The sequence below is a fragment of the Melanerpes formicivorus genome, unplaced genomic scaffold (assembly GCF_026170545.1).
Source record: "Melanerpes formicivorus ecotype bairdi unplaced genomic scaffold, bMelFor1.0.p_v2 SCAF_12, whole genome shotgun sequence".
Lineage (NCBI taxonomy): Eukaryota > Metazoa > Chordata > Aves > Piciformes > Picidae > Melanerpes > Melanerpes formicivorus.
The window spans coordinates 19,316,418-19,342,370 of record NW_027142364.1 but is presented as its reverse complement, the minus strand read 5'-3'; the positions used below and the strand labels follow the sequence as shown (position 1 = coordinate 19,342,370).

General features: G+C 41.1%; 1 protein-coding gene across 5 annotated transcripts; it reads left to right on the top strand.

Annotated features, from left to right (window-relative positions):
• On the top strand, nucleotides 1-25,914 carry PLSCR5 (phospholipid scramblase family member 5). 5 transcript variants are annotated; one of them, XM_068145562.1, is made up of 12 exons: nucleotides 1-88; nucleotides 269-332; nucleotides 5,087-5,205; nucleotides 10,417-10,474; nucleotides 11,041-11,265; nucleotides 14,294-14,445; nucleotides 18,960-19,002; nucleotides 19,748-19,968; nucleotides 20,788-20,949; nucleotides 22,155-22,316; nucleotides 23,182-23,260; nucleotides 23,348-25,914. In XM_068145562.1, exons 5-11 carry the CDS (start codon nucleotides 11,253-11,255, stop codon nucleotides 23,218-23,220), a joined length of 792 nt encoding a protein of 263 aa, XP_068001663.1. In that variant the 5' UTR covers nucleotides 1-88; nucleotides 269-332; nucleotides 5,087-5,205; nucleotides 10,417-10,474; nucleotides 11,041-11,252; the 3' UTR covers nucleotides 23,221-23,260; nucleotides 23,348-25,914. The 5 variants fall into 5 exon arrangements, with proteins under 5 accessions (XP_068001663.1, XP_068001662.1, XP_068001665.1 ...); XM_068145561.1 differs by lacking the exons at nucleotides 1-88; nucleotides 269-332; nucleotides 5,087-5,205 and adding an exon at nucleotides 7,927-7,994; XM_068145564.1 differs by lacking the exons at nucleotides 1-88; nucleotides 269-332; nucleotides 5,087-5,205; nucleotides 10,417-10,474 and adding an exon at nucleotides 10,669-10,741.
• The last annotated feature ends 39 nt before the right edge of the window (nucleotides 25,915-25,953 follow it).

The following is a 25,953-nucleotide window of genomic DNA, read 5'->3' as shown; positions in this document are numbered from 1 at the left end:
CCTTCTGAAATTGAAGGCATCTTCTCACAGTGCCTGCTGTTGGCGATAATAACGCTCAGTGCTTCTACTTAGCACCGAGGACTGGCGTGTAAGTCAAGGTTGGGTACCACACTGAGGGTGCAGAGTAAGAGGCCACATCTTTATTGAGGAGCAGACAGGCCTGAACTGAGGGAATCCCAGGGAGGGATTCCATTCTATATACATCATATTTGTTATAAAGCTAAAGGGTCACAAGGGTCAAACTCTCTTTCTTCTTCTTCAATGGCAGGTATCCAAGGAGGATCAGTGGTGATGGTGACTAACTGTCGTCAGGTGACTTGAATTTGATAATGGTTTGTATCTATTTGTATCTATTTTATTTTAATTAAAAGAGTTCTACTTTTATTTTCCAAACCATAACTTTCTCTTCCTTATTCCCTTTCTCTTCCCTTTGGGAAGGGAGAAGGGTTAATAGATAGCATCTGTCACTCATTTAGTGGCTGGGGTGTTCAGGAGGAGACTTGACAGGGTGCTTGGTTGCATGGTTTAGTTGGTTGGGTGGTGTTGGATGATAGGTTGGACACGATGATCTTGAAGGTCTCTTCCAACCTGGTCTGGTCTGGTCTGGTCTATTCTATTCTATTCTATCCCTTGACAGTAATCCTCTTGCTACATCTCAGATACAGCTAGTGCACATCTGGAGTTGGCAGTGCCTCTTCCTCACTCCTTCTGCAACAGCCATTTATTTGTTAGGCTGGCACTGAAATCACAATTCACTGCTGAATTTACCACAGCTAAGCTTAAACAAATGTTATTTGTTATTCCAGCTCCTGGTCCATGGGCATGTATACAGTTAATGTTTAAAATCCATGAAAAGACATATTCACAATGCATGCGAAAAATGAGGCAGTTTTCCTTCCCATAATGGCAGAGATCTCAAACGAGATGTCAATGGGAGCACAAGAGGTTATATAGTTTTCCATAATCTATAAAGCTTCTTCAGAATCATGTCATTAGCTTTCCTGTGGCAATGCACAGCAGAGCTAATAATGCAATTATGGTTCATGTAGTTAAACTATGCTATTGATATTTTTTTTTTCCCAGGAGGCCTTCATTTCTAGCAATTCTAATCATCCTCATTGTACAGCTGTATGGATTCCACGTTTCCTTATGAGGGAAATAAAATTGCAAATAAATACCATCTTTCCTAATGTCTCTGTAAATGCCAGATTTAGTAACCATTAACCAAATGCTGGAGTCTATAAAATGTATAATCCATTGTAGGAAAAAAAAACATATAGAAGAGGCCAGACTTGCATACCAGTCACCAGAACAAACTATTATGCTGGAGTAAATGACAGCAGAATTTCATCCAATATTTGATTATTCTCATTTCTTGCTGCTTATATTTCATCACAGTTTCTGGACTTGGTATACTAACCTTTCCACTGTCTGTCTACTGTATTTAAGCTCTAAGTATTAGAGCAAGTTAGTATAATTGCCACATGAATATGATATGTGTGTGTATCAGAGGAGGAAACTCCTTTTAACTTCCCCTTCTTTTGAACAAATCTGGAACCTGGAGTTCCGTATTTTTACCTGATAAGCAGTAAGTATGAGAGCTAGCAAGCACAAAGTAATTAAAAGGCTATTTAGTCTATTATTAAGCATTAATTTATGATTCCCATTAAGGAAATATTGTATTTCTAAAGAAAATGAATGGTCCCATCTGTGCCAATCCCTACTACAGGAAAAAAAGGCAGCTCAATCCTCAGATGCTGGAACCCTCATTCAAAAACAAAGCAAAGAAAAGGATGTTCACTGCCTCCATGGTCTCGGTGTTGCCTGATTAAGGTTGTTCCCAGAAGATAAATTATGAGAGTAATCAATCTCTGAAAGGACTGCCCTGCTTTTTTTGAGAAATAATTTGTTTCTATTAACTGTTTTGCTGCTTCTGAGCAAACTATCAAACACATTATAAAGCTTTTAGACAAGGCAAATGATAAGGTGATAGTGTTAAGTAATTATCCTGAGAAATATCCCTCTCCTTTAACATGCCTAAGATACAATGGATTGAAAACAGACACAAAGAAAACCAACACAGAGAATGATTGCTATTAGGTGTCTAAGCTAAAAACACAGCTATGAGAAGGATCTGCTAATTAAACTTCCTTAATGGAATGAAGATGGAAAAGACTTAAATAAAAATAAGGCAAACATAGCTAAGGCCTTTAGATATTCTTGACAAAAAAACCCCATTGTTTGTCTCTCTATGCTCTCAGTATCTTTAGAGAATATCTGTCATTTTCCTGCATACATCAAAGACCAGGTTGTCACTTGGGGATCTCATGGGACATACAACAATCCCGGTCAAACTCAGCATTGCTGAAATGAGGAAACAGCAGAACCAGCTTTAACTATCAGAGCATCTTGTTATGGGCATAGAACAGTTCCTGCCATTCCCCACCTTCTTTCTGGAAAGGATAAAAGACTGCAGTGACAGAGCTGGTAGAAGCATTAGTGAAGTTCTAGTGAAGTCCACATGCATTTTCCATAATAACCTCAGCTTTAAAATTGCTCAACTCTTTCCACATACACTATTAATGCGATATATGGGTGGGTGCCAAGTGGATGGGGCCGATCTCTTTTCAGTGGTGTGCAATAATAAGACAAGAAACAACAGGTACGAGCTTGAGCAGCACTCCAGATGAGGTCTCAACAGAGCAGAGTGGCAGAATCACCTCTATTGATCTGCTGGCCATGCTGCTTTTGATGCTACCCAGGATGTGATTTGCCTTCTGAGCTGTAAGTGCACGTTGTTTGCTCATGTTCAGCTTCTCATCCACCAGCACTCCCAAGTCCTTTTTTTGCAGGTCCTCTCTCAATTTCATCATCCCCCAGCCTGCCTGATACTGAGGATTGCTCTCAATTGTTTTACAGACAGTGCTAGGTCACAGAAACAGGTTGTCCTTACAGGACAAGTAATTCTGAAATTACAAACATGGCTACATTTTCATCCTTGCAGTTTTCTCCTTAGCTTTCTTGGCAATTTGCAATTAGTTTCTTCTCTGTTTTCACTTCCTGTAACCGGGAATCTGAAAAGTGCTTTGCAGGAATCTAAAATTCAGCAAATTTGACTCCCAAATTTCTTTTGGGAGTCAAAAGTAAATGGAAAAACTTGCCATGATTTTTCACAGGTAAGTGAACTGTAATACAAGAAGAGAGGAAATGAAACTAAGGTGAGAAGAACAAAGAGTCTGTTTTCCAGATCTGCTTTGACCAGGAGGAGACTTGATAGGGTGCTGGGTTGCATGGTTTAGTTGATTAGGTGGTGTTGGATGATCACAGTATCACAGTATAACTAAGGTTGGAAGAGACCTCGAGGATCATCGAGTCCAACCTATCAACACAGACCCCATGACTAGACCATGGCACCAAGTGCCACGTCCAATCCCCTCTTGAACGCCTCCAGGGACGGTGACAGGTTGGACGCAATGATCTTGAAGGTCTCTTCCAACCTGGTCTGGTCTAGTCTGGTCTGGTCTAGTCTGGTCTAGTCTATTAAATTAGTATGTCAACAAAAATGTGTGAGCTGACCATTGTTTATTAATATGTGAAGGGTGAGTGTTGGGAGGACAGAGACAGGTTCTTGTGAGTAATGTCCAATGATAGAACAAAGGGCAGTGGGTGCAAGCTGAAGCAGAGGAGGTTCCAGGTGAACATAAGGAAAAAAATATTTTACTATGAGGGTGAGAGAACAGGTTGCCCAGAGAGATTGTGGAGTCTCCTTCTCTGGAGGCATTCTCTGGATGGGTTCCTGTGTGACCTGCTCTAGGTGCGTGACCTGCTCAGTTTCAGGCTGCGCCAGGGGAGGTTCAGGTTGGATGTTAGGAAGAAGTTCTATACAGAAAGAGTGATTGCACTATGGAATGGGTTGCCCGGGGAGGTGGTGGAGTCGCCGTCATTGAAGGTGTTCAGAAGGAGACTTGATGGGGTGCTTGGTGCCATGGGTTAGCTGTTTGGGTGGGTTGGATTGGTTGATGGGTTGGACACGATGATCTTGAAGGTCTCTTCCAACCTGGTTTGGTTTATTCTAATAAAGGTTTATTCTAATAAAGGTGCTCCTGCTCTGGCAGTGGGGGTGGACTAGATGACCTTTTGACATCCCTTCCAATGCCTAACATTCTGTGGTTCTGTGATTCTGTGAGCAGCAGTATAGCAGTCACTCAGTGACTAGAATCAGCTGTGCAGCACGGTGTTCCAGATACATTCCTAGTGTTTTGTCTGACCCAGCAGGAATGCAATGGATAACTGCTGCTGTGTAGCTTTGGTGGGAAATCAGCACTAGGTAAGGATTTCTTTTACAGTCCATGTATTATCCATGTTGGCTATCAGTTTTTATAGTAGGAAATAATAGGAAACCCAAAACTACTTAGTATCCTGCAAGAATTATCTTTTTTCCCTAGTGGGCTAATGGAATCCCCTCAATAGGTAGAAATTCTGAATTGCAGTAAGTGCAAGACACTTTAAAATGAAAAAAAAATTAATAATCCTCCATTGAGTAGAATTCCTAAATTTTGTTTCTAAATGAAGAAACCAAATAGGATTCAGATCCTTAATTCCTTTTATTATACTTTCAGGGGATAAAAAGCTTTAGTAGACTTAAGCCCATCTGAAACTTATTATTCTTTCAGTATGCTAATTAATAGATCAGGTTCATGGATGTGTTAATTAAAATAAGATACCTCAGGGAAACCAAAATGGATTTTGATGTCCTAACAGAGTTACTGTTATGTCATTAAATCATGTGTATGTCTTACCCCTTTCTCTTCTTTTTTTCCCTCTCTCAAAAAGTGAAAAATATTCTATCTAGTTTGTATTTAGAGTATTGAATGGTGACTTTCTGAAGATGTGGAGATCAGATGATGATCTTGGAATAGCTGTAGCCCTCATGGGAGCATCAGGCCTGTTCACCTTGTGTGCCCCAAATTAGCACAAAACTGTTCACCACTGGGTCACTGGATCTGGGTTATTAGGGATTAACTTGTAGACAGTCACTCCAGCAGCCTGCTGGAGTAATTTAGTAATGTTGGTTTGTATTTTCCAGAAGCAGAACCAGCAAAACTCAACCATCAAGCAGTTGTCATAATGACTACCACAAATCTACTGCACCGTAGTAGAATGTCTTTCATGGATGGAAGGTGTCAGCTGACAGCAAATACAGCGGTCAGTTAAGTATATCCATGTTAGTGATTTGTATAATATGGAGTTTTTAAAGGGAATCTCCTGGTCATCCCTACTTGCAGTGCTTGAGTTTCGTTTTGGAGCAGTCCAGGAGTGTGGAGACTGATTCCTGTTGTGTGAAACCATGTTGGAAGATGTGCCTGCCTTTTCTTTCCACAGATCTGCTGCTGTTGGCTAATGGGGACATAGCTAGGGCTGTCCAGATCTTACCCAGTGCCTTGACAAGAGATTGGAGAGTTGCTTTTACAAAAGGAGAAGTATCTAAAATATACTCAGTATTTTCTGATACTCCAATTTTTCAGTACACTTCTTCCAATTTAGATGTTTCACAGTGTAGAGAAAAGGAAAACTAAGCAAAGCTTAATTGTTCTAATTTTACCTAATGAATTTTCAAGGCCAACAAAGAAGTTCTGCATCACCATCAAGAGTGTTAATTGCATTTGTATCCAAAACTTCTGTTTCTCAAGGTGCTAAAAGACAGTAATCTTAATATACTAGTGTATATAGTTAGTATTCTTTATCACATTTTAGCACTGTGTTAAATGGGTAAAATTTAATTAGAGATAAGCACTAGATAGAATTGTTAGAGGGTGCTGTGTAGTTGTTGTTTGGTTACCCTTGAAAATTTATGACTTCACAGGGAGAATACTCACTGCTGGCTTTCAGCCTGAAAAGTGTTCATAAGCACTTGATTACCTGTAAGGAAAGGCAAGATGCAGTTCTCTTAATGTTGAGTTAGTGTTCACTAAGCAAACAAAAAGTTGGGATGGTTTGAGAATTTCAGCTGAACTTGGCAAACTATTTCAAGTCCAAACAAAAATCAAATCAGGTAACATTCACTTCTGCCTTTTTAAAATGGATCAATCGCAGTAGCGTTTCCTCAAGAAAGCTGAAAAGAGGCATAAAAGGTCTTTGTTTCCAACACACAGTTAAAGCAGTGAACTTTATATGTGTTCCCAGAGTGTTCTGGGAGAGCTATAAGGTTATTCACTCTGATACTCAAATCTAATGGATATTGCAGGATATTTACCTGAAGTAGAATAGACTCAAGATAGATTAAAACAAAACCAAACCCCTCAGATTTCTCATTAATTAGGTCAAATTCACTCAGAGGTGAGAGATCAGTTTCAAATTTCTTCATAACCAAAGAGAATGCTTGGTACCTGGTTTGGTGCCAGATGCATTCAGGTCTTGCATGCAGCTCCTTTTGGGCCTTATTTTTGCTTAAATCACATTGGACTGCCTACATAAACCAAACTCTTCATTTTCACATTTTCCCTGCTTTTACCCTAAAACCTTTTAAACATGATTCAAACTGAAATATCTGGATCTGGTCTTCATTTCAGTAGAGGAGTGAACGTGTTCAGAGAAGGGCAAGGAGCATGAGGAGAGGCCTCGAGCACAAGCCCTACGAGGAGAGGCTGAGGAAGCTGAGATTGTTTAACCTGGAGGAGGCTCAGGGGAGACCTTATTGATGTCTAGAACTACATGAAGGGTGGTTGTAGCCAGGTGGGGTTTGGTCTCTTCTCCCAGGCAACCAGCACCAGAACAACAGGACACAGTCTCAAGCTGCACCAGGGGAAGTTTAGGCTGGAGGTGAGGAGAAAGTTCTTCCCAGAGAGAGTTGTTAGCCATTGGAATGTGCTGCCCAGGGAGGTGGTGGAGTCACCATCCCTGGAGGTGTTCAAAAAGGAATTGGATGTGGCACTTGGTGCCATGGTTTAGTAGTCACGAGGTCTTGGGTGACAGGTTGGACTTGACGATCTTAGAGGTCTTTTCCAACCTTATTGATTCTATGATTCCATGTTTCTATGATTTTGGACTAATGATTTAATGCAGGTATTTCAGAACTGCCAGGAAACCAGAATGCGCACGAGACAGTGCTCACCAGCAGTGCCCACAGCTCCTGGGGGTGCTGTATTTTCATAAGATTTTACTGATGATTTAAAACAAACAAAGAAGCAAACAAAATAACAAAAGCTTGTGACTCCCCCAAACCTGACAAAACCAAAAATCAAGCACTGGCTTCCCCGCCAAACCAAACCAAACCCAATCAACCTATCAAAAAAACCACGCCCAAACGACAACAAAACCCCAACCAAACACAAAAAACCCCAAACCAAACCAAAACCACCACAACCCTTCCCCCCCAAAAAAAACCCAAACAAACCAGCAATCAAACAAAACACTCCCAAAGCCTCCTCCACTTCCTCTGCCAAATTTGCATATGCAAGCTGGTTTCTGAATTTCCAGTTGATTGCAGTATTTTGCTGACATATATTTAAGTTCTGACCCATATCAATACTTGCTGTGGGTAGCATTGTAATTTCTGATACATATTCAGTACCTCTTTACTATTTCTAAATACAAGTGCTTGAAAGGGGTTCTTTTCCCCTCTTGATCTTTCTTACACCTTCATTTTAAGATTGCTGTTTTGAGCCCATTTCTCCCAGTTCAGTCAAATGCAACATAAACAGCAGATTGCTAAACAGTTGTTATTTTAAAGGGTATGTTTTTCGATTAATTCGTGCACAACAATCACCTTGTGGCACATCTAGGGTAAACGCACCCCCGGGAGACAAGTAAGAGAAGCTTGTTCTGCAGCACCATGTGCTGTCGGCACGGGAATTGACTGGCAAGCCAGCCGGTCAGCGCTGCCGCTGCCAGGATGCTGACTGCAGTATTTCAGCACGACTGCAGACGCCTCTGGAGGGGGAGGAGTTACCGTGGCCACGGGCTGAAGCAGGATGCCTCACAAAGCAAAGTTCAAGGTGAGATCCGTGCTTGACGGTAGCTGATTTAAGGAATTGAGTTTCTTTTTGTTTGATTGTTTTTACAATGCATAAACCAATAGGGAGTAAAAATACTTAACTTGGAGCTTCTTACTGTGCAGGGGTTCTGTCTGATACTTATGCTCACACTCAGCATTTCTCCTTGTACTAAAGGCAATCCTAGGAAGGCTGTATAATTTCCTGTTAAAAATCTGACAGTAACAACACATTTTAATCCTGGTGATAATTAATATTTTGAGGAAAGGAATTTGAAAATGAAAATGGGTGATAGTGATCACTCCTCTTAGCAGTACATAAGCTCAGGCATTGCTCAGTAAGGTTTCAGGTGTGTTTCAGGATGCCTGCATGCTGCTCCCTGAAATCCTTAAGCCATAGCTAGAAATAGCTGTATACAATTCTTTAAGTGTTTGTCCTGATTTCCTAAGTCCTTTTTTTTGTGTGTATTTTTAAATACACCAGAGTATGTGCCTGGATAAATATGATTAAGTCTTCTGTTTCTGAAGTCCTTAGTGAGGCTGCTTTTAATCACAGCTGGAGCAGATTTTGACTAATATGTGAATATTTACTTAAAACAAACAAACAAACAACTCAAACAACAAAAAAAAACCCAGCCAAAACCTCAAACATTCAGATCAAAGAAATTACCAAATAAGTAGTTTTACTTGTAAGGACCTATGCAGTGCCAGACTATTGCTTACAAATCCTGCAGAAATCTCTTTATGTAATCTACTAAAATTATTGCTTTGGAATAAAACAAGAATAGGGTAAGAGAGGACATTATAGATATCTGGAAATTTGTGAAGGAAATGGAAAACATAAAATGTTCTTCAAGCCAAGTTTTATATCTTTCTGTTACCTAGTTACTGCAATTTTGTAGGTAATGACAGAAAAATAGTTCTTTGGGGCAGAACTGCTTCAGGGAAATAGATGTTTCATGAATGGCAAGGTAATGAAATCTGGCTCCTGTAGACAGGTGGACCTGCTTGTGCCACCGTGGCTGCTCTTGCCCAGGTGCCCATCCCATGGAGGCAACACCTCCCACCACCAGGCTCTCCTGTCCCAGAGCCCAGAGATGCTGCAGAAATCACTGGGACTGGTCCTGTATTACAGCTACTGAGTACATCACAGACAAGTTGTGCTGGCTGGTGTCCATGTGTTCCTCCAGGTCAGCAACTGAGCTGCTTGGACTCTTCAAAAATGATGCTGATTGCTTGAAATATCTTCTTTCAGCATATATATGTTTAGTATGTTTTGTCTTAGACACTTTTCTTAATGTTCTACACTTGCTTTGTACACTTGGTTTTCTAGGAAGTAAAGTAAGTATTTGTTATGTTTTTAAAGGTAGATGGCTGCCTTCTCAGCTGAGTTTTCATCTGTAATTTTCAAAGTTAGGTTTACTATATTTATCCAGAGCTTTCCCTCTCCTTCCTCCTCTGTTTAAGCTTTTTGTCTCATCTCTAGGTTAGATACTCAGCCCCAAAACAGCACATCCTTGTCAGGAAGAAAAGGATGTCAAACATTTTCCTGGTCCAGAAGTATTTTTAGTACCCATTTTTCAACAACCAAAGCCTTTATCTGTGGGCTACTCTCTTCCTTGAACTGGTGTTCCTAGGGGTGAGTGCAGCAGGGACTAGCTGCTGGGTTGAGCTGTGCTGCCACTGCACCCACATATTTCTCAAGCAGGCAATGATCAGCTCCTGGGAAGTTTCACATAGCCAGATTTTCATATGTTCCACAGGTAGACCTGAGGCCCTTCCATTTCCTAAAATAGAATAGAATAGACTAGAATAGAATTAACCAGGTTGGAAAAGACCTTAGAGGCCATCAAGTCCAACCCATCACCCAACACTATCTAATCAACTAAACCATGGCACTAAGTGCCATCTCCAATCCCTTCTTGAACACCTCCAGGGCCAGTGACTCCACCACCTCCTTGGGCAACTCATTCCAATGGCCAATCACTCTTTCTGTGAAGAACTTCTTCCTAACATCCAGCCTAAAGTTCCCCTGGTGCAGCTTGAGACTGTGTCCTCTTGTTCTCTTGGTGCTTGCCTGGGAGAAGAGACCAACACCCACCTGTCTACAACCTCTCTTCAGGTAGTTGTAGACAGCAATAAGGTCTCCTCTGAGCCAACAGTCAATCACAATCATCTTACATATACTTTGAGGGGGGGAAGGGGAGGTTGGAGGGGTTTTCTGTGTTCTTCATTCAGAGAATCCTCCTCAGCATTTTCCTGAACTGTAAACTCAAGGAATTAGATCTGCTCAGATGTGCTCTTACAGCCCATTTCAAACCAGTGGGACATGACTGTAACAAAGTATAGAAAATGGTCTCCCAACACCTCATTCTGCTCTGCTAGACTCTGCCATTTATGCAGCCATGTGTCATATTTGTCTGCAGATTGCACATGTGATGTTCTCAATGGTGACTTGGGAGCTTGAGGCAGAAATATGAGCTGGTAAGTTAAGGTTACTCTCTCCCTCCTCCTTTCCTCCCTGTGCAATGAGGATTATTACATGACCGGTGCTTCTCTGGGGCAAAGTGCAGCCAGACTGGTTTAATCCTCCAAATCCAGTTTTAAACCCTCATATGGATCAGGAGAGACCTGCATGGGCGGGTGGTGAAGGGGAGGGTACAGGATCATTGTCTGTGTCTGGATGTAAGCATGACAAGCCTTGTAGGGGAGGCTGATGTTACACAGGTGGAATACAGAGAGAAGTTCAAGGTAGCTTTTCCTGCTCTATGCATGGGAAACATTGACTGGGGGCCAGCAGTAGGGAAATGCAGGTAATTAGCTCTTCTGTTTGGATACTCTGAAGAAACAGAAACATAAATATTGAATTAAAAAGATGGAAGTCTTGTAGTCTCAGATTATATACATGCATCATAAAGCAAAATTTTGGCTCTATGTGTTCAGTTAGCCAGTGGTTACATTGAAGTTTTGCTTCTTTGTATTCACAGAACAGTTTTTCCTCTTTCCATTGGTGCAAATGGCTTGAAATGAATGTTTTTCTTGTTTGTTAGCATCATCTCCCCCTGTTGTCCGTCAACATAAAATGCACTGTTCTGGAACATGAGAAAGGCAAAACATTTCCTCCAGTTCTTTGTAAGCTGATATGAAGTAGACAGACACCTTCTGAAGTTTTGTGCATGCTGTGCTCTTTTTTCTTTGCTGCAACAAGAAAAGCCTTTTCTTTTTAACCTGGCTTCCTTTGAAGAAGTAGCTCAGAAGCTTCATGGCCTCTCAAGGTAAGTGCATCTATAGTCTGTATTTTTAGATCATGTTTACAGAAGACTACAGTCTCGTACGTTTCCAGCAATCAGCAGTCTGATGAAATGAGAATTTCAGGCTAAAACCACATCAGCCAAATCACAGTTGTTTTGCCTGCCTTTAGTTTTTCAGAATTCAAGAGGCTCCTAAGGAAACTAAAATCTATACTAGAATGTTATTTGTTATAAAACGTTAGTGTTTGCATTCAGCCAGAAAATTGTTTGTATCTCAGTGCTGAAACCTGTCAGTACAGAATATGTGGGAAGGGCAGGTACTGAGCCCAAGGTACCACTGCTTTTGTACATTTCTTCCCCATTCATGTTGAAGATACCAAGTCAGCAGATGCTTTTCCCTCTTAAAAAATGGCCAAAGTCCTGATAACCACATAGAGAAAATTAAATACCTGAAGAATAACTGAATTTAATCAGATTACATTTATCTGGGTTTGTCTTTGTCATGTATTGTCTTTTAGCAGCAGCTGGTTGGGTACTCAGGGCTACAGGCAACCATTGCAGCACGCTGATCTACCAGCCTTCTAAAGGGATTTTCTCCACACTTTCAAAGACCTCAATTAAGCAGAAGGACACAAAGATTTTTTTCTTACCACATCACAAACTTCGTTGTGATGTTCAGAGGGAGATGTTGGCCCAGGGAGTTTCAACACCTTCTATTTGTTTGCCATATTTTTCCCCCTCTTTGTTGCCCCCAAAATACTCAAGGCATTCTGCACTTACAGGAATGAAAGCAGGTTATACTCCTGTCATATACTCGTTTTGTTTTCATTTTGCTGATCTTTAGCTATACATAAAAGGATCTAGGTTTGTGTATTGTGAATGCATAGCTGATAACAAAAGCAGAAAACGTTACACACCATTACTCTGGTTTTCATAATGAAGGAACTTGATAATATACTTATTCCAGGAACAACTAACTCCACAATAATTTGTTTGTACACAATGCTCACTGTATCATACAGTAACTTCTAAGTTTTTCCATATCATGTATGAAATGGCAAACATCCACAAAAACAGATGAAGTGTCAGAGTAGCTGGGATTGTCATCAATATTTAATGTATTTACTGTTTGATTTTTTTACACAACTTAAAATTTGACAGGTAGAGCTGCAATTTGTTGTCTTTTTCTCTCGTTATTATTGGAGAATAACACTTGGCCACTTCATGGCCTTTCATGTAACAAGAGTTATGGCAGTAACAGAACCCTGTGAGGTAAAATGATGCAGAAGAGCATATGAAATATTTATTACCCAGTTATACATTTTTAACAGCCAGCTACAAATTAGAAGGGGTTACTTCTTCTTCCTGTGGTCGCAGACTTTGAAAGCAAGCAGTGGCTGCAAAGACAAATTAAGATCAAAATATGATTTAAATGATGAATCAGCCACAGTGAGTTCAAATAATGTCAAAGGATCTCCTTTAAACCCGTAACAGCAAAAGAGAACTTCAGACTTACATCTGAAATTCCTTCTAGACCTTAAACCCCATCATCATATATGAGATAAAAATGATGTTTGAGGACTATTTTACTGCCAAAGCCTTGGCACTCAGCTTAATACAGGGATTTGCCATTTATATGTGGAGAGCTACAACTCGCTCTTGTTCTAGCAGTGCCAGTGCTGCTGAAGGCTGTGGAAAGATGCTTATAGTAAAACCAGCAGGAGCTTGTTGAGAATCAAATGGCTGAGGTGGTCACTGCACTGCAGGAGACAATGCCTGTGCATATGAAGGGGTGTGGGCATACAGGTGTCTGTAACAATTAATACTCCCATTACCTTCACAGTGCTAGCCAACATAATCATCACTGTGTCCTAAAGCATGTGTTTGGAACAGCAAACCAGAAAACACAGCTTAACAACATCTGATCTTTTCATTAAGGTAGCAATGAATAATACACTGTATGAGGTGGTGTAGATTATATTACCAGGGTTGTAACATCCAGCTTGGGAAATCTGATATCTCTTGAAAGGTTATCTCTAATTAAGAGGAAATATGCATGCTCTCAAGAGGCTAGAAAGCAAGCCCTCATCAGCTCAGTGTACTTTAGCGGCTCACAGGGAGCTGAGCTGAGCAACCTGTTCAGAGGAGCTTGTGGCTATCCTGTGTGTGAGTCCAGCACAGAGGGCTCACTGTCAAAGGAGATTAGATGCTCTCCCAGTTTAGCTTCACCTACAGTGATGCCACTTTGCATATTCTAAGACTGTTTTCTAGAGTGGATCAGTGTTGGACTGCCAGGAGATTTGTTTCAGATCCTCACTCCTGATCTAAATTAAAATGCTGATGTAGTCACAGGCAGAACATGACATTATTGCTCCAGTTTTGATCCAAGCAGCTAGCTGTTGTTTGGCCCTGTTCATTCACAGAACAGTTTAAGTTGGAAGAGACCTTGAAGATCGTCTAGTTCTAACTCCCCCCATGGGCAGGAACACCTTCCACTAGATCAGGTTGCTCAAGGCCTCCTCCAACCTGGCCTTGAACATCTCCAGGGAGGGTGCATCCACAGCCTCCTTGGGCAACCTGTTCCAGTGTCTCACCATCCTCACTGTAAAGAATTTCTTCCTAATATCTGGTCTAAACCTACCCTTCTGTAGCTTAAAGCCATTTTATTTCATCCTATCACTACAAGCCTTTGTAAAAAGTCCCTTCCCAGCTTTCTTGTAAGCCTCTTCGGGTGCTGGAAGGCTGCTACAACATCTTTTCTTTTCTCCAGGCTGAACAGCCCTAATTCTCACAGCCTGTCCCCACAGGGGAAGTTCTTCAGCCTTCTGATCGTCTTTGTGGCCCTCCTCTGGACCCACTCCAGTAGCTCCATGTCCCTCTTATGCTGGGGACATCAGAATTTTACACAGTACTCCAGGTGGGATCTCAGGAGAGCAGAGGGGCAGAATCGCCTCTCTCATCCTGCTGGTCACACTTTTGATGCATCCCAGGATACGGTTGGTCTTCTGGGCTGCAAGTGCACTGTTAATATTTTCCCCTTCTTGTCCTGCAGAATATCAGCCACAAGCCAACAGATTATTTAAGGATTGCTCCCTTGGTTCTTCTGACCTTCACGAACAGAATAAGTCTGTTGAACCGACGAGTCTCTGGAAGCAAACATCACATGCTCCGAACTTGCCACCAGGTCTGGAGTGCCTGAACAAGGTCTTGAATCTTTCCAAATGTTAGGACTGCTTTGTTTTCCTCATAGAGTTGGTTGACATCTTATGGGATGGGATTGTTGCATCTTTTTCTTGGGGGAGGGACAGGTGGAGACAGAGGGGCTTTTAGCTGTTTGATATTACTATGAAATCAGGAGTGTAGGAATGGCAAGTCCTTTCTTCATTGCTGTCATTCAGTTTTATAGAAATTCATTTGTTGTGCATGCAGCTCTCCTTGCACCAGAAGCATGTTCTTCTTTCCTTTAGGAAGTTTTCTATTACCCCTCTCTTTTTCCTCTCCATTTCCTTCCAGTTTCATAAGAGCTCACCCTCTTTCTTCCATAGGAAAATTGCTATCAAACTCCATCTGGCCTCAAAAAGACTAAACCAGGCAGTGTATGAAGGAGTTGTGTAGAAGAATGGGCAAAGGAAAAAGGCCTAGAGTTGTTACCTCCTTGTAACACATCCTTTGAGGAACATGAAGGAGTTTGCCTTCTGGTAGTGCTCTTCAGGTTAGATAATGTCCTGGCGAGGCAAGCTCCCAAGAAGACAACTTTGTGAGTATAAGCCTGGGTGGCTACAAATCCACACCCACTCTGTGTTGGGTTGTGGGGCAGGAAAGGGCTACTGCCTGAGAGAGGGAAATGCTTGAAAATAGCAGCAGACAGGTACAGCAAAGGCAGGTTATGGAAAGGGAACACTAAAGTATTTTCTATCCTACTGTGAAATGTGGGACTGCTCTGTGAAACCTCTCAGCTTCTGGAGCTCCGACCAGTGATGGTCTGCAGCTCTGTCTGAGAGATATAATCTCTTCCTATCTTTCACTGCGAGGGTCAGTCCCTGCTACTGTTTTGACACTTACTCCAGTTTGTATTTCACATATGGCTGGATTCTGCCACTCTCTTATATGCTGAGTAACACATCATACATCGTGCCTGGTATGGACAGGAGCAGAATCAGACTCCCAGGCTGTGATTCTGATGCGCAGGCTGCTGCGGTGTTTGCATCTTGGTTATGCTGGGAAATGTCTGTTTCACTCTAGGCCTGTACTGTAGATACACATTTCTACTGGTTTTGTATAGAAGCAGAAATTGAATGTATTTTATATTTGGAACTAAGTTACTTAGCTAATGAAGCTGTGAAACCCTTCAGAAACAATGATTCATGTAGAGTTATGATTTTCATTTCACGGTGCCCATGCACAGAATGATATGTGTTGTCAATTACATGAACATTTGCTCAAGGATGGTGGGAGCTACATATTTTAGTCTGAAAGTGATTGTGATAGTAAATACTTGGGTGGTTAGTCTGTACAGTCTCCTGTATGAACATGAATTATACTGCAGATTTGCCCATACAATGCAGGCAAACAAATTCTATTACTCTGACAGACACAAAAGAAAAAAAAGAGTAAGCTGCTGTCAGAACTAGAACTCCAGACCTCATTCCTGCTTGTTCTTGGCCCAATAAACAGATATCTGTGCTGCACCCCTCACTAAGTAGTCTTAATTTTCTCTACCATCTCTAAAGTGGAAGCATGTGTGCAGTGCTGATTAGTTGCATATACCCACAGCTAGAGTTGCTGTGCTTTGCAGAACATTTTGGTGTGTGATGCTGAAGTCATACTGCTTGAAACAAGTTCATACAGGATAGATGGGAGCAGAAAGGAAATCCAACCAGCAGGAAGAGGGCTGCCTGAAGAATGAATCTGGGACTCACAGCTGCCAGGGTAATCCCTTGGGATTTATCCTGATGGACTAAGAGATTTTCATATAATGAAGTTCTTGAATTAAGATGTTCCTAGCAGAACTGGGAAATTTTGATGCCTTTGGAAAGAGTGAAATACTGTGTGCATCCTTCTGGTTCTGTGTTTATTGGGAAAAGATGAATCCAAACTGAAATGGAAACAGACTTGTGCTATTGGAAGGATATGGGGTACTGAGAATCTGCTTGAGAAAAACGACTGCAATTCTTTAATTTTCAGACTAACACTGCCAGAGAGGGAACATGACAGAGTACTTAGAAGAGTAAACAACTTGTGGGAGAAACATTTAATTTATAGAATTATATTACCAGAAGACAGATGATATAGCAAGCAGTTACGAATAAATACAGCATGGCAAACAGAAATGAGATTCTGGTATTATTTCCAGCAGGAGAGGGGAAGATAGCTGGATAGATTTGAGAAAAATGAATGTATTTCTTCAAATGACTGTGTTATGTAATGAATCTCAGAAAGATTCCTACTGTCTTATCCTAAACAGCAGTTCTAGGACACAGACATAATGTTGGATAAGAAAATATCTGTACTGTACCTTAAGGCCAGAGAGCAATATTTCACTCTGCAAATACACACCCAGAGTCAGTCTTTCAGAGGAGCAATTTGCTCAGCTGTTCAAAATGGCCTAGAGAAGGGCAATAAACTGCTTCTGCCTTGGCAAATGGACACTATGCTTTCTATTACTATGACAGTTTCCTACAAAATAAGGTTTCACAAACATCATTACAGCCATTGTTCAAGGAATTATCCAGCAACTATCACAAAAGTTGAGGGAACCTTTTCTCTTGGCAGGAATAGACTGATGAATCCTTGGAGAAGAGTTTTCCAAGTAGCAAACCAGCACGCTTTGCCACCATTCAGGCTTAATGAATTTTGTAAAAGGCTTCTTAGTTTACACTGCTCAGATGTAAAATTAATGCACAATGTAAACTCACTTCACAAAACTGAATACTGAGAATTAGCTGTGCATAAAGAACTCTAACATATCCGACACTTGTAAACCTACAGGCTTTAGATGCTTTTACATGCAAGTGCAGAATTCCCTTAATGAACAAATGCACCAATAAATGATGCATCAGCTGCCTTGCAGAAACTAGTGGAAGGTTTCAAGCCTGAGAAGTGGTACTGTCATGTTGTCTCGACGTTGTTTATACATTGTTTACAACAAACTAACACACAGACCAAAACCACAAAGAGATTTTAACTCTTCAGGCTCTTAAGTTTCTTTTCTGTGTGAAAGCCTACAGTCAGCTCAGTCAGTAGATCATGAGACCCTTCATCTCAGGGTCCTGGGTTCAAGCCTGCAGTGGGTAGGCAGCAGGGTCTATGGGCTGTCCAGGGAGGTGGTGGAGTCACCATCATTGGAGGTGTTTAGGAGGAGACTTGATAGGCTGCTTGGTTGCATGGTTTAGTTGATCAGGTAGGTTGGATGATAGGTTGAAGGTCTCTTCCAGCCTGGTCTGGTCTATTCTATTCTATTCTGGACAAACACATCCACATCAAAAGCAGTACTCACATATTAAAATATCCTTACCACCTGTAACTTGTTTATTTTTGTATCCAAGAGCAGAGCACTTCCCATAAGAGCTCACGCCTCTCCTGAAACAACAAACAGCAAAGGTTCTTGGGAGAAAGTGCAAACATTTTTTATTATTTCAGTTACTAGCATGCACATTTCAGAGATTAATGAAAGATTTGTCTTTTAGCACCTTCTCGTTGCAGCCTGAACTAGCTGCAGGAGATGACTAGAACTGACAAATGGCTGCAACAGTTTGAATATGTACTAGGCAAGATTCATCAAATGTAAAATGTACTGATGCTGGAGAGCTGTAACACACTGGTCTCAAGGTTGCTGTGTGCTTTCTGTCTGCAGCTGTGAGTAATGGCACAATCCTGTGCTAAGCATTTGCCTATCAGGAATTTAAGGAAAAGAGATTAGCAAAGCTTAAACTATCACATAAAACAGGCATAAAAAATCACATAAACCTGAAAGGTAGACTGAAATTAAGTCTTGCTGGTTTTATAATCTAATGACTGTTCTCTAAGAAAGAATGATGTCAGAGGAACCATAAGCACAGCAAAGCTGGGGATCATGGCAAGGAGTTTTCTTGCATTTGTAACCAACTCACAGAAGAAGACAATTTCAGCCAGGCAAGGGCTTCTCTAGGGAGCTGTTGTTTTGCTCACTCTGGCAACATGGCATGACCATTTGCCAGACTTAGGGTGCAGAATGCCCAGTGTTTGATATCAGAGCGTGAAAGCTCTTGTATGCTGTCACTGACATCACGCAATTGCTTTGCTGGGCTGCCCCAGTGGGGCCCTTTGGGATATGGCTACAGCACGTTTTGAGCTTGAGCTCAAACTTACTCACTCCTGCACTGCCATGGGGCTCAACCTCTCCCCGACCAGGAGGGAGGAACAGGAGTGAAAAGTGGGTCCTGCTTCTCACATGTGTCTTTCCATTGCTTTTGTCTTCCTCACTCCTTCAGAGAAGATTATTTTTTGTTCATATGTGCAGGTGTATTTCATGACCACAGCACCCAATGTGTCATGCTCTTCGGTCACCATTTCAGACAGATGTCTAAATTGTGACTTGAGATAGCCCTTGGGCACTCAGCTTGTGCTCTCTGGAAAGAAAGAAATCCTAATAATGGAGATTAGCACTACAAACAGGCAAGTGATCACTGGCAGCCCCAGACTTTTCTAACACACATCATCTTGTTTGTTTTTGGAAACAGCTGGACCGGATAATTATTCATCAGCAAGTGGACCTTCTTGAAGGTATGGTGCAATCCTTGTTATTCTTTAACGGTGATGGTACACAGATGTCTCCAAAAGGCACCTCACTGAAATCACTGCTGCCTTGCATCAGACCTGCAGTGTGATGTCATTGTGGTGAAAGCTCACTTTATGCCTGATGTGCAGCAAACCACGGAGGAGGGAAAGAGTACAGCGAGTAATCACTACACCAGTCTTAAATTCTCTCCCTCAAACACCTCCCCTTAAAATTTAACTATCTTTCCAATCTATGGAAAAATTGAGTGTCTTTAGCAATGAGTAACATGCTATGTTTAGCAATGCAAGTAAAGGAACCTCAGAAGACACAAAATGAAACATAAGAATTTCTATCATGTGTTTCCTCAGAATTTCAAACTACTGTAGGAATATAAAGTTCTGTGAGTAAAACATTTCCTTAGATATTTCTCCCATTCAAAATGTCCTTGGCTTGGTTTTCAGATACCTCATTGGATTAAAGTTTTGTCACCAGAGTAGGAAAGCCTCATATTGTTACTTTTTGCATATAATAAAGTAAGAAAAATCACCCAGACCAAAACTCAGGATCTGAATTCTCTGTTGTGATATGTACTTTACAGCAAATCTGAGCCTTTGAACTAAACATTCCTTCAAAATGCTTTCTTTGTGTCATTATCTCAACAAATTTTTAACAGCCTCTGTTCTCCAGATTTTTAGGACTTATGCCAACCTATATATGCTAAGGTGGCATTCTACTTGTTTTCTTTGTTAGGCATACTTGGCACAGAGACCTCCAGCAAATATGAGATAAAAAACCATTTGGGACAAAGAGTTTACTTTGCAGTGGAAGAAAATGATTGCTTTGATCGTAACCTGTGTTCACCTCTAAGGGCTTTCACCATAAGGATTGCTGATAACACTGGTCGAGAAGTAATTACAGTGAGCAGACCCTTGAGATGCAACAGCTGCTGGTTCCCTTGCTTCCTGCAAGAGGTGAGTGAATCCTAATTGCCTTTTGTCCGAGAATCCCTCTTGCTGTATGTGCATAGAATTAATGAAGCCTCCTGCAACCTCTGCTAGGATGGCAGGAAAGAATTCACACCCACCTCTCAGCCTGGGGGGCTGAGTGACTTCATTCAAAAGTAACGATGGACAAACAGAGCCTTTCTGTGAGTTACATTCTCAGCATGCCTCCTCCCTTTCACGGGACCTTATTTTCCTGACATCCCAAATAAAGCTTTTGTGCCTGATGATGCAGTTCTCTCCAGTCAGGTGACATCCCAAAACATTGCTTTTTGACACAGACTAAGGGCTGTTAGTGCCACAGATGGGAATCACCCACCGTACTCCCAGAGTGTGATGGATGAAACCCCCCTGGAGGCCATTAGTGTGTGTGGGTACAACTGAATAGCAACTCTCCAAGGAGGTCAATGCTTCACTCCATGTTTCTGCCTCTTGAGGGCCACATATCTCCAAGGAACTGCAAAAGTTTGAAATGAGATGTTTTGAGTGAGAAATGCAGATTCAACAGAATATAAAATCTTTTCTCCTTATTTTTGATGCTATCAAATCTTACATGTAAGACATTAGCTTCTGCTACAGTTTTTCAGCCTCGTGTTGTCCACTATATTTAAAACCACTATGAGACAGCCTTGTAATATCCAGTTCACAGTTCGTTAAGATGATATTCAATTGTATTCAATAAATAACTATGTTGTCATTATATAAGCAATACATTATTATGGACAAATACACTAACATTAAACTAGTTTGTAAGGTGGTTTTTTTTGGTTTGTTTTATTTGTTTGCTAGTTAGAAGTCCAGTCCCCACCAGGCACAATAGCTGGGTACGTTGTACAGAACTGGGACCCTTTTCTGCCAAAATTTACTATACAGAATGAAAGCAAAGAAGATGTGCTAAAAATAATTGGCCCATGTGCAACTTGTGGCTGTTTTGAAGATGTTGACTTTGAGGTATGTTTCTTATGAGTGTCAAGAAAGTTGAAGTTTTACTGCTTTGACTAAATTGCTCACTCAATATTGTTATTCTCTCATTAGAAATATGATGCACATTGCTGTAATTAGGGAACAGAAACAGAGTGATGTGCATTCCTGACTTGTACACTCAGATTCCTACAGATGTCTTCTGGAGAGGAGTGACAATTTCTTCAAGGAATTAAACGTGTTGTCAAGTGAAGTCCTGGTCCTCTGCAGTCTGTGAGCACTGGGCCATTGATTTTGATAGGCTCAGGGTTTCATCCCTACATTCACTGTTAGCTGACACATAGTCCCTTAAAGCCTCTGGCATTGAGTTTGCTTCCTTCATTACTCTCAGACTGAGAGGTATGGGCAGGACTACCATGTAATATATCTTCATCCATTTTTTGAGGAGGTATTTAGATATTTAAGGGAGGAGAAGGAGAATGGGAGATGCTTGAAGAAACTCTGGACAGAGTTTTCTGACGTAAACAAAGCACTTTAGTTAAGGAATCATAAAAGAGATTCTGTGCTGATCAACTTGTTAGCCAGATCAGAGGACTTCAGTGGATACTGTCTGAAATTTCAGTATACTGAGAGGAACGAGCAGATGGCTACCTAATTGAGAACCTAGCTGTCAGTTGTAGGCAGCAATGGTACTCCTGAGACTTAGAGCATATCAGAAATACAAGAGAGGACAAAAAAATCATTTGAAAGAAACTTGCTGTAAACTTTCACAATTGCTTTTCTCCACTTTTCTGTCAGCTCTTAAAGATCTTTTCTCATGTACTCCTAAAGGCAAATCTGACACTATCAGAGCATCTCAATGATAAGAATAAAAGAAACTGAAGCTGGAGGTGGGGAGATTCAGGCTAGATGTGAGGAGGAGGTTCTTCACCATGAGAGTGGTGAAACCCTGGAATGGGTTGTCCAGGGAGGTGGTTGAGGCCCCGTCCCTGGGGGTGTTTAAGAGCAGGCTGGATGAGGCTCTGTCCAGCCTGATCTAGTGTGGGGTGCCCCTGCCCATGGCAGGGGGGTTGGAACTAGATGATCCTTGTGGTCCCTTCCAACCCTGAATGATACTATGAACTCCTGAAAACTATAGCATACTCTGTGTGCCAGGGCATAGTCATTAATTCTGTAGAGATACAATGAGTGTGTAATTGATTCATTATACTTGGGTATATTTTTCATTTGTGCAGGTAAAAGCTCTCAATGAGATGTCAACAATTGGCAAAATCTCCAAGTACTGGTCTGGATTTGTCAACAATGTCTTTACCAACACTGCCAACTTTGGAATCCAGGTCCCTGTAGATCTTGATGTGAGAATCAAAGCAGTAATGATTGGTGCTTGCTTTCTCATTGTAAGTATGCAAAACGAAGAGCTAAATGTATAAAGTTGGGTTGACTGCGATCAAAGGGGTCTTGCCATCAGCTATGTTTCCACAGAGGCACTAAGTGCAGTAGAAAGCCAAACTTGCTACTGCTTATTTGCTGAGCATCTTGAGGTCCCTATTTTTTTGTTATTAAACCATTTAAGTAGCATTCCATATGCAGTTCAGTGTCTTGCATCGAAGGGTCAAATATCAGCATACCAGTCAAACCTACCAAACTCTTCCAAACCCCTTACCTGTTGCGTTTGAATGAAGGAATGAAAGTTATGTTAGTTCTAATGTTAATTTCAAACTCTGAGTGCCACTTCAATAGTTCTGTTGATTATTGCACATAAAAACTTCAGGTCATAGGAATTTTCTCACAAAAATTCCTTTGTGAACGTGATAATATGAATTCTATGATAAGAACGTTCACGTCTAAGGTTAAAGATTACGTTAAGATGCGTGTTTTCTAGACTTCCAAACTGATGCTTGCTGTGTAGTTCTTTTGCCAAAGTCAGTGTGCTAATTTTAACTGCAAGGGCTTCAAAATCAGCTGTGATACTTGCCTCAGAGAAGATAAAACAAAAGGATGAAACGTTTTAAGTTATTCACCAGAATGCATTTACTTTAAAATAGCAACAACAGCTTAGAATTTCTGCTTTTATTAGGACAGAAATGTAACTCTGAAGGCACTTAAGACTTTCAGATTGTATCCTCCAAAGCTCCTGTTGCTCAGTGACAGAGTAATGACTAACCTTACTACTTTATGTAACAAATGTCTACAAGTAAGACTTGATAGTAATCATTGCATTTCTTCTTCCTTCCATAGCATTCACAATTTGTTTATTTGTAGGACTTAATGTTCTTTGAACACTCTTTGGATGCATTATAGTAAGACCACAGGAACAATATAATATGCAGAATACATTTCAGTAAGTAAAAATGAACATAAATTGATCTTCTTGCTTTGAAGACTTCTATGTCTAGATACTTTCTAATTCTTTTTCATTTTCTTCCAGAAATCCCTTGAGCTTTGGACGCGATTTTGAACTGCACAAATCCTCGTTCCTTGTAGGAAAAGACAGGGGGCTAATGATGCTATTTATTAAAATATATCTCATGTAAATAATAATTTCCCACTTAGATTTTATTTGTGCTGTGGCTAAACACATACTTTTCACACAGAGCGCTGTTGCTTTGGAACGGTGTTATTCTCTTCGTTCTCTTTTGATGTTCTTGCATGGGAAATCATGAAAGATTAGATGAAGCCTTGCAGCATCACTGATGAAAGTCTATCTTTAGAGAAGCCTTTGATGTTTTGCAAGTGCTGGTACTAGTTGCTAACCACATGAGAGGGTGTTCTGGGGGTTTTGCATTTTCATCATTTTAGAAGTAATTTCCCCGTTTGTTATTTAATTAACAGTAACAAACTGAGATCGAAAATAACAAATATAAAGACATCATCCAATGGGAAATTCAAGATGCTCTCTGTGTCAGTGAGCTGAAAGAAGGGAAGTTATGTTTACTAATAAATTAATATTAAGGCAAAGAATTGCATAATGAGTGGCAGCCAGAAATTAGGCTTCCAGCACTAGACTGGGGACCATAAACTCTATTAAGCACATCTATTTTCCCACTATTTTTTATTGAAGGCAGGCCATAAGGTTTGAGAGATGGTCCTCAGTGTGCTAGAGGCACCACAAATGACTGCAGTTTGAACTATCCAGGGTTAAGTGTTCTTGCTGCAATCCCTTCAAGACCTTCCTTAAAAAGTTTGTTCCTCTTATTATAATATCTGGTTGCTGATCACTTTTCATTGAGACTTGCTGAGGTCACCTGAGAACAGAATTATTCTTTTCCTTTGGCAAGCTCAGCACCAGAACAAGAGGACATAGTCTCGAGCTGCGCCAGGGGACGTTTAGGCTCGAGGTGAGGACAAAGTTCTTCACTGAGAGAGTCATTAGCTATTGGAATGTGCTGCCCAGGGAGGTGGTGGAGTCACCATCCCTGGAGGTGTTCAAGAGGGGATTGGATGTGGCACTTGGTGCCATGGTTTAGTCATGAGGTCTGTGGTGACAGGTTGGACTCGATCTTTGATGTCTCTTCCAACCTTGGTGATTCCGTGACTGTGCACTAGGAGCCTTTTCTGTTTCAGGCAGCAGTTTTACCTAGCTGTTCATTTCTCAGTGATTTCTTATCATACTGTTCCCAAACATTCCCACCAAAAGACTTTTACTAATACAAGCTTCCTTTGTGGGAACTTCCAAGACAACAGCTGATACGAGGTGTTTTTGCTGCAAGGTATTTTGAGGTGGTAGAAGCCCCATCCCTGGAGGTTTTTAAGGCCAGGCTGGATGGGGCACTGAGCAGCCTGATCTAGTGTGAGGTATCCCTGCCCATGGCGGGGGGGTTGGAACTAGATGATCCTTGAGGTCCCTTCCAACCCTAACAGTTCTATGATTCTCTGATTCTGTTTTCTGAATGAACTTGCTTATGCCTCTCTTAAAAACTCTAATGGGTCCCTTGAAAAGCAAATGAGTAATATAATATTGGTGGCAAACCCAAATGCTTTCATAGTCACTAGTCAAGTTTCCAAGTGGAACATTTTACAGATCACTGGGAATGTTAGATTATCTTTTTCAAAAGCATGAACTAGTAATTCAATCCTTGCAAACCACCACCACATCAACGGAAAGACGAGGAAATGATGAATAATTCATAAAAATGAAAAAGATCTAAATTTATCAGATGATTAATTCCCAACAAATATTTAGACTAATTTTAAATTAATGTTCATGGATATGAATTCAAACACAGTGAAGTCAGGAAGTTGCAACTAATGCTCCCATAGTGAAATTAACTCAGGAATGCTTGTAGATTTAAACAGTATGTTTTAGATGATATGGCACACTTAGGTATTTATACAGATTTACATATGTCTTGGAAATAATTGTGGTTAACAAGCTCTGACAATCATAATTATCTGTTAACCATTTCACTGCTGGCTCTTGCTGTGACTCTCGGCAGTACAATCAGGCTGCAGTCTACAGACGTTCTGCACTCACGGGAAACCCTTGCTGTCACCTTTCCCAGACGAGCTGAAGCGCCCTCGTGTGGGAATGTAGGGTTTTGCAGAAGAGTGATGACGGCTGATGCCAGTTTGCTGTTTTCGTTAGTTTCGCAGTGATGTAATTCTGTTAAATTCAGCCCTTTCCCAGCTGAGTTACCCTAACGCAGATCGGGAAAAAATGCCAGAGTTTTAGATTAATTTTTTTCTCGTTGAATCCCTTTGCCATCTTAGGCAGAAGTGATTGTTATAGCAAACAGGCTATTGTTACAGCGAACAGTTTTGGGTCTCATGACAATCCATGTCCTTGTACTGCTGTTGAGCTATGTGTCTCTGAATGCTTTGCTGAATGCAGTGCCTGGTGAGCTCAGAAGGCACTCGTGCTCTCTGCCACTCTTCTTCTGCAATTTCCAGCCTTCTTATGTGAGGGGCTTGGAACACAAGCCCTATGAGGAGAGACTGAGGGAGCTGGGGCTGCTTAGCCTGGAGAAGAGGAGACTCAGGGGTGACCTTATTGCTCTCTACAACTACCTGAAGGGGGGTTGTAAACAGGCAGAG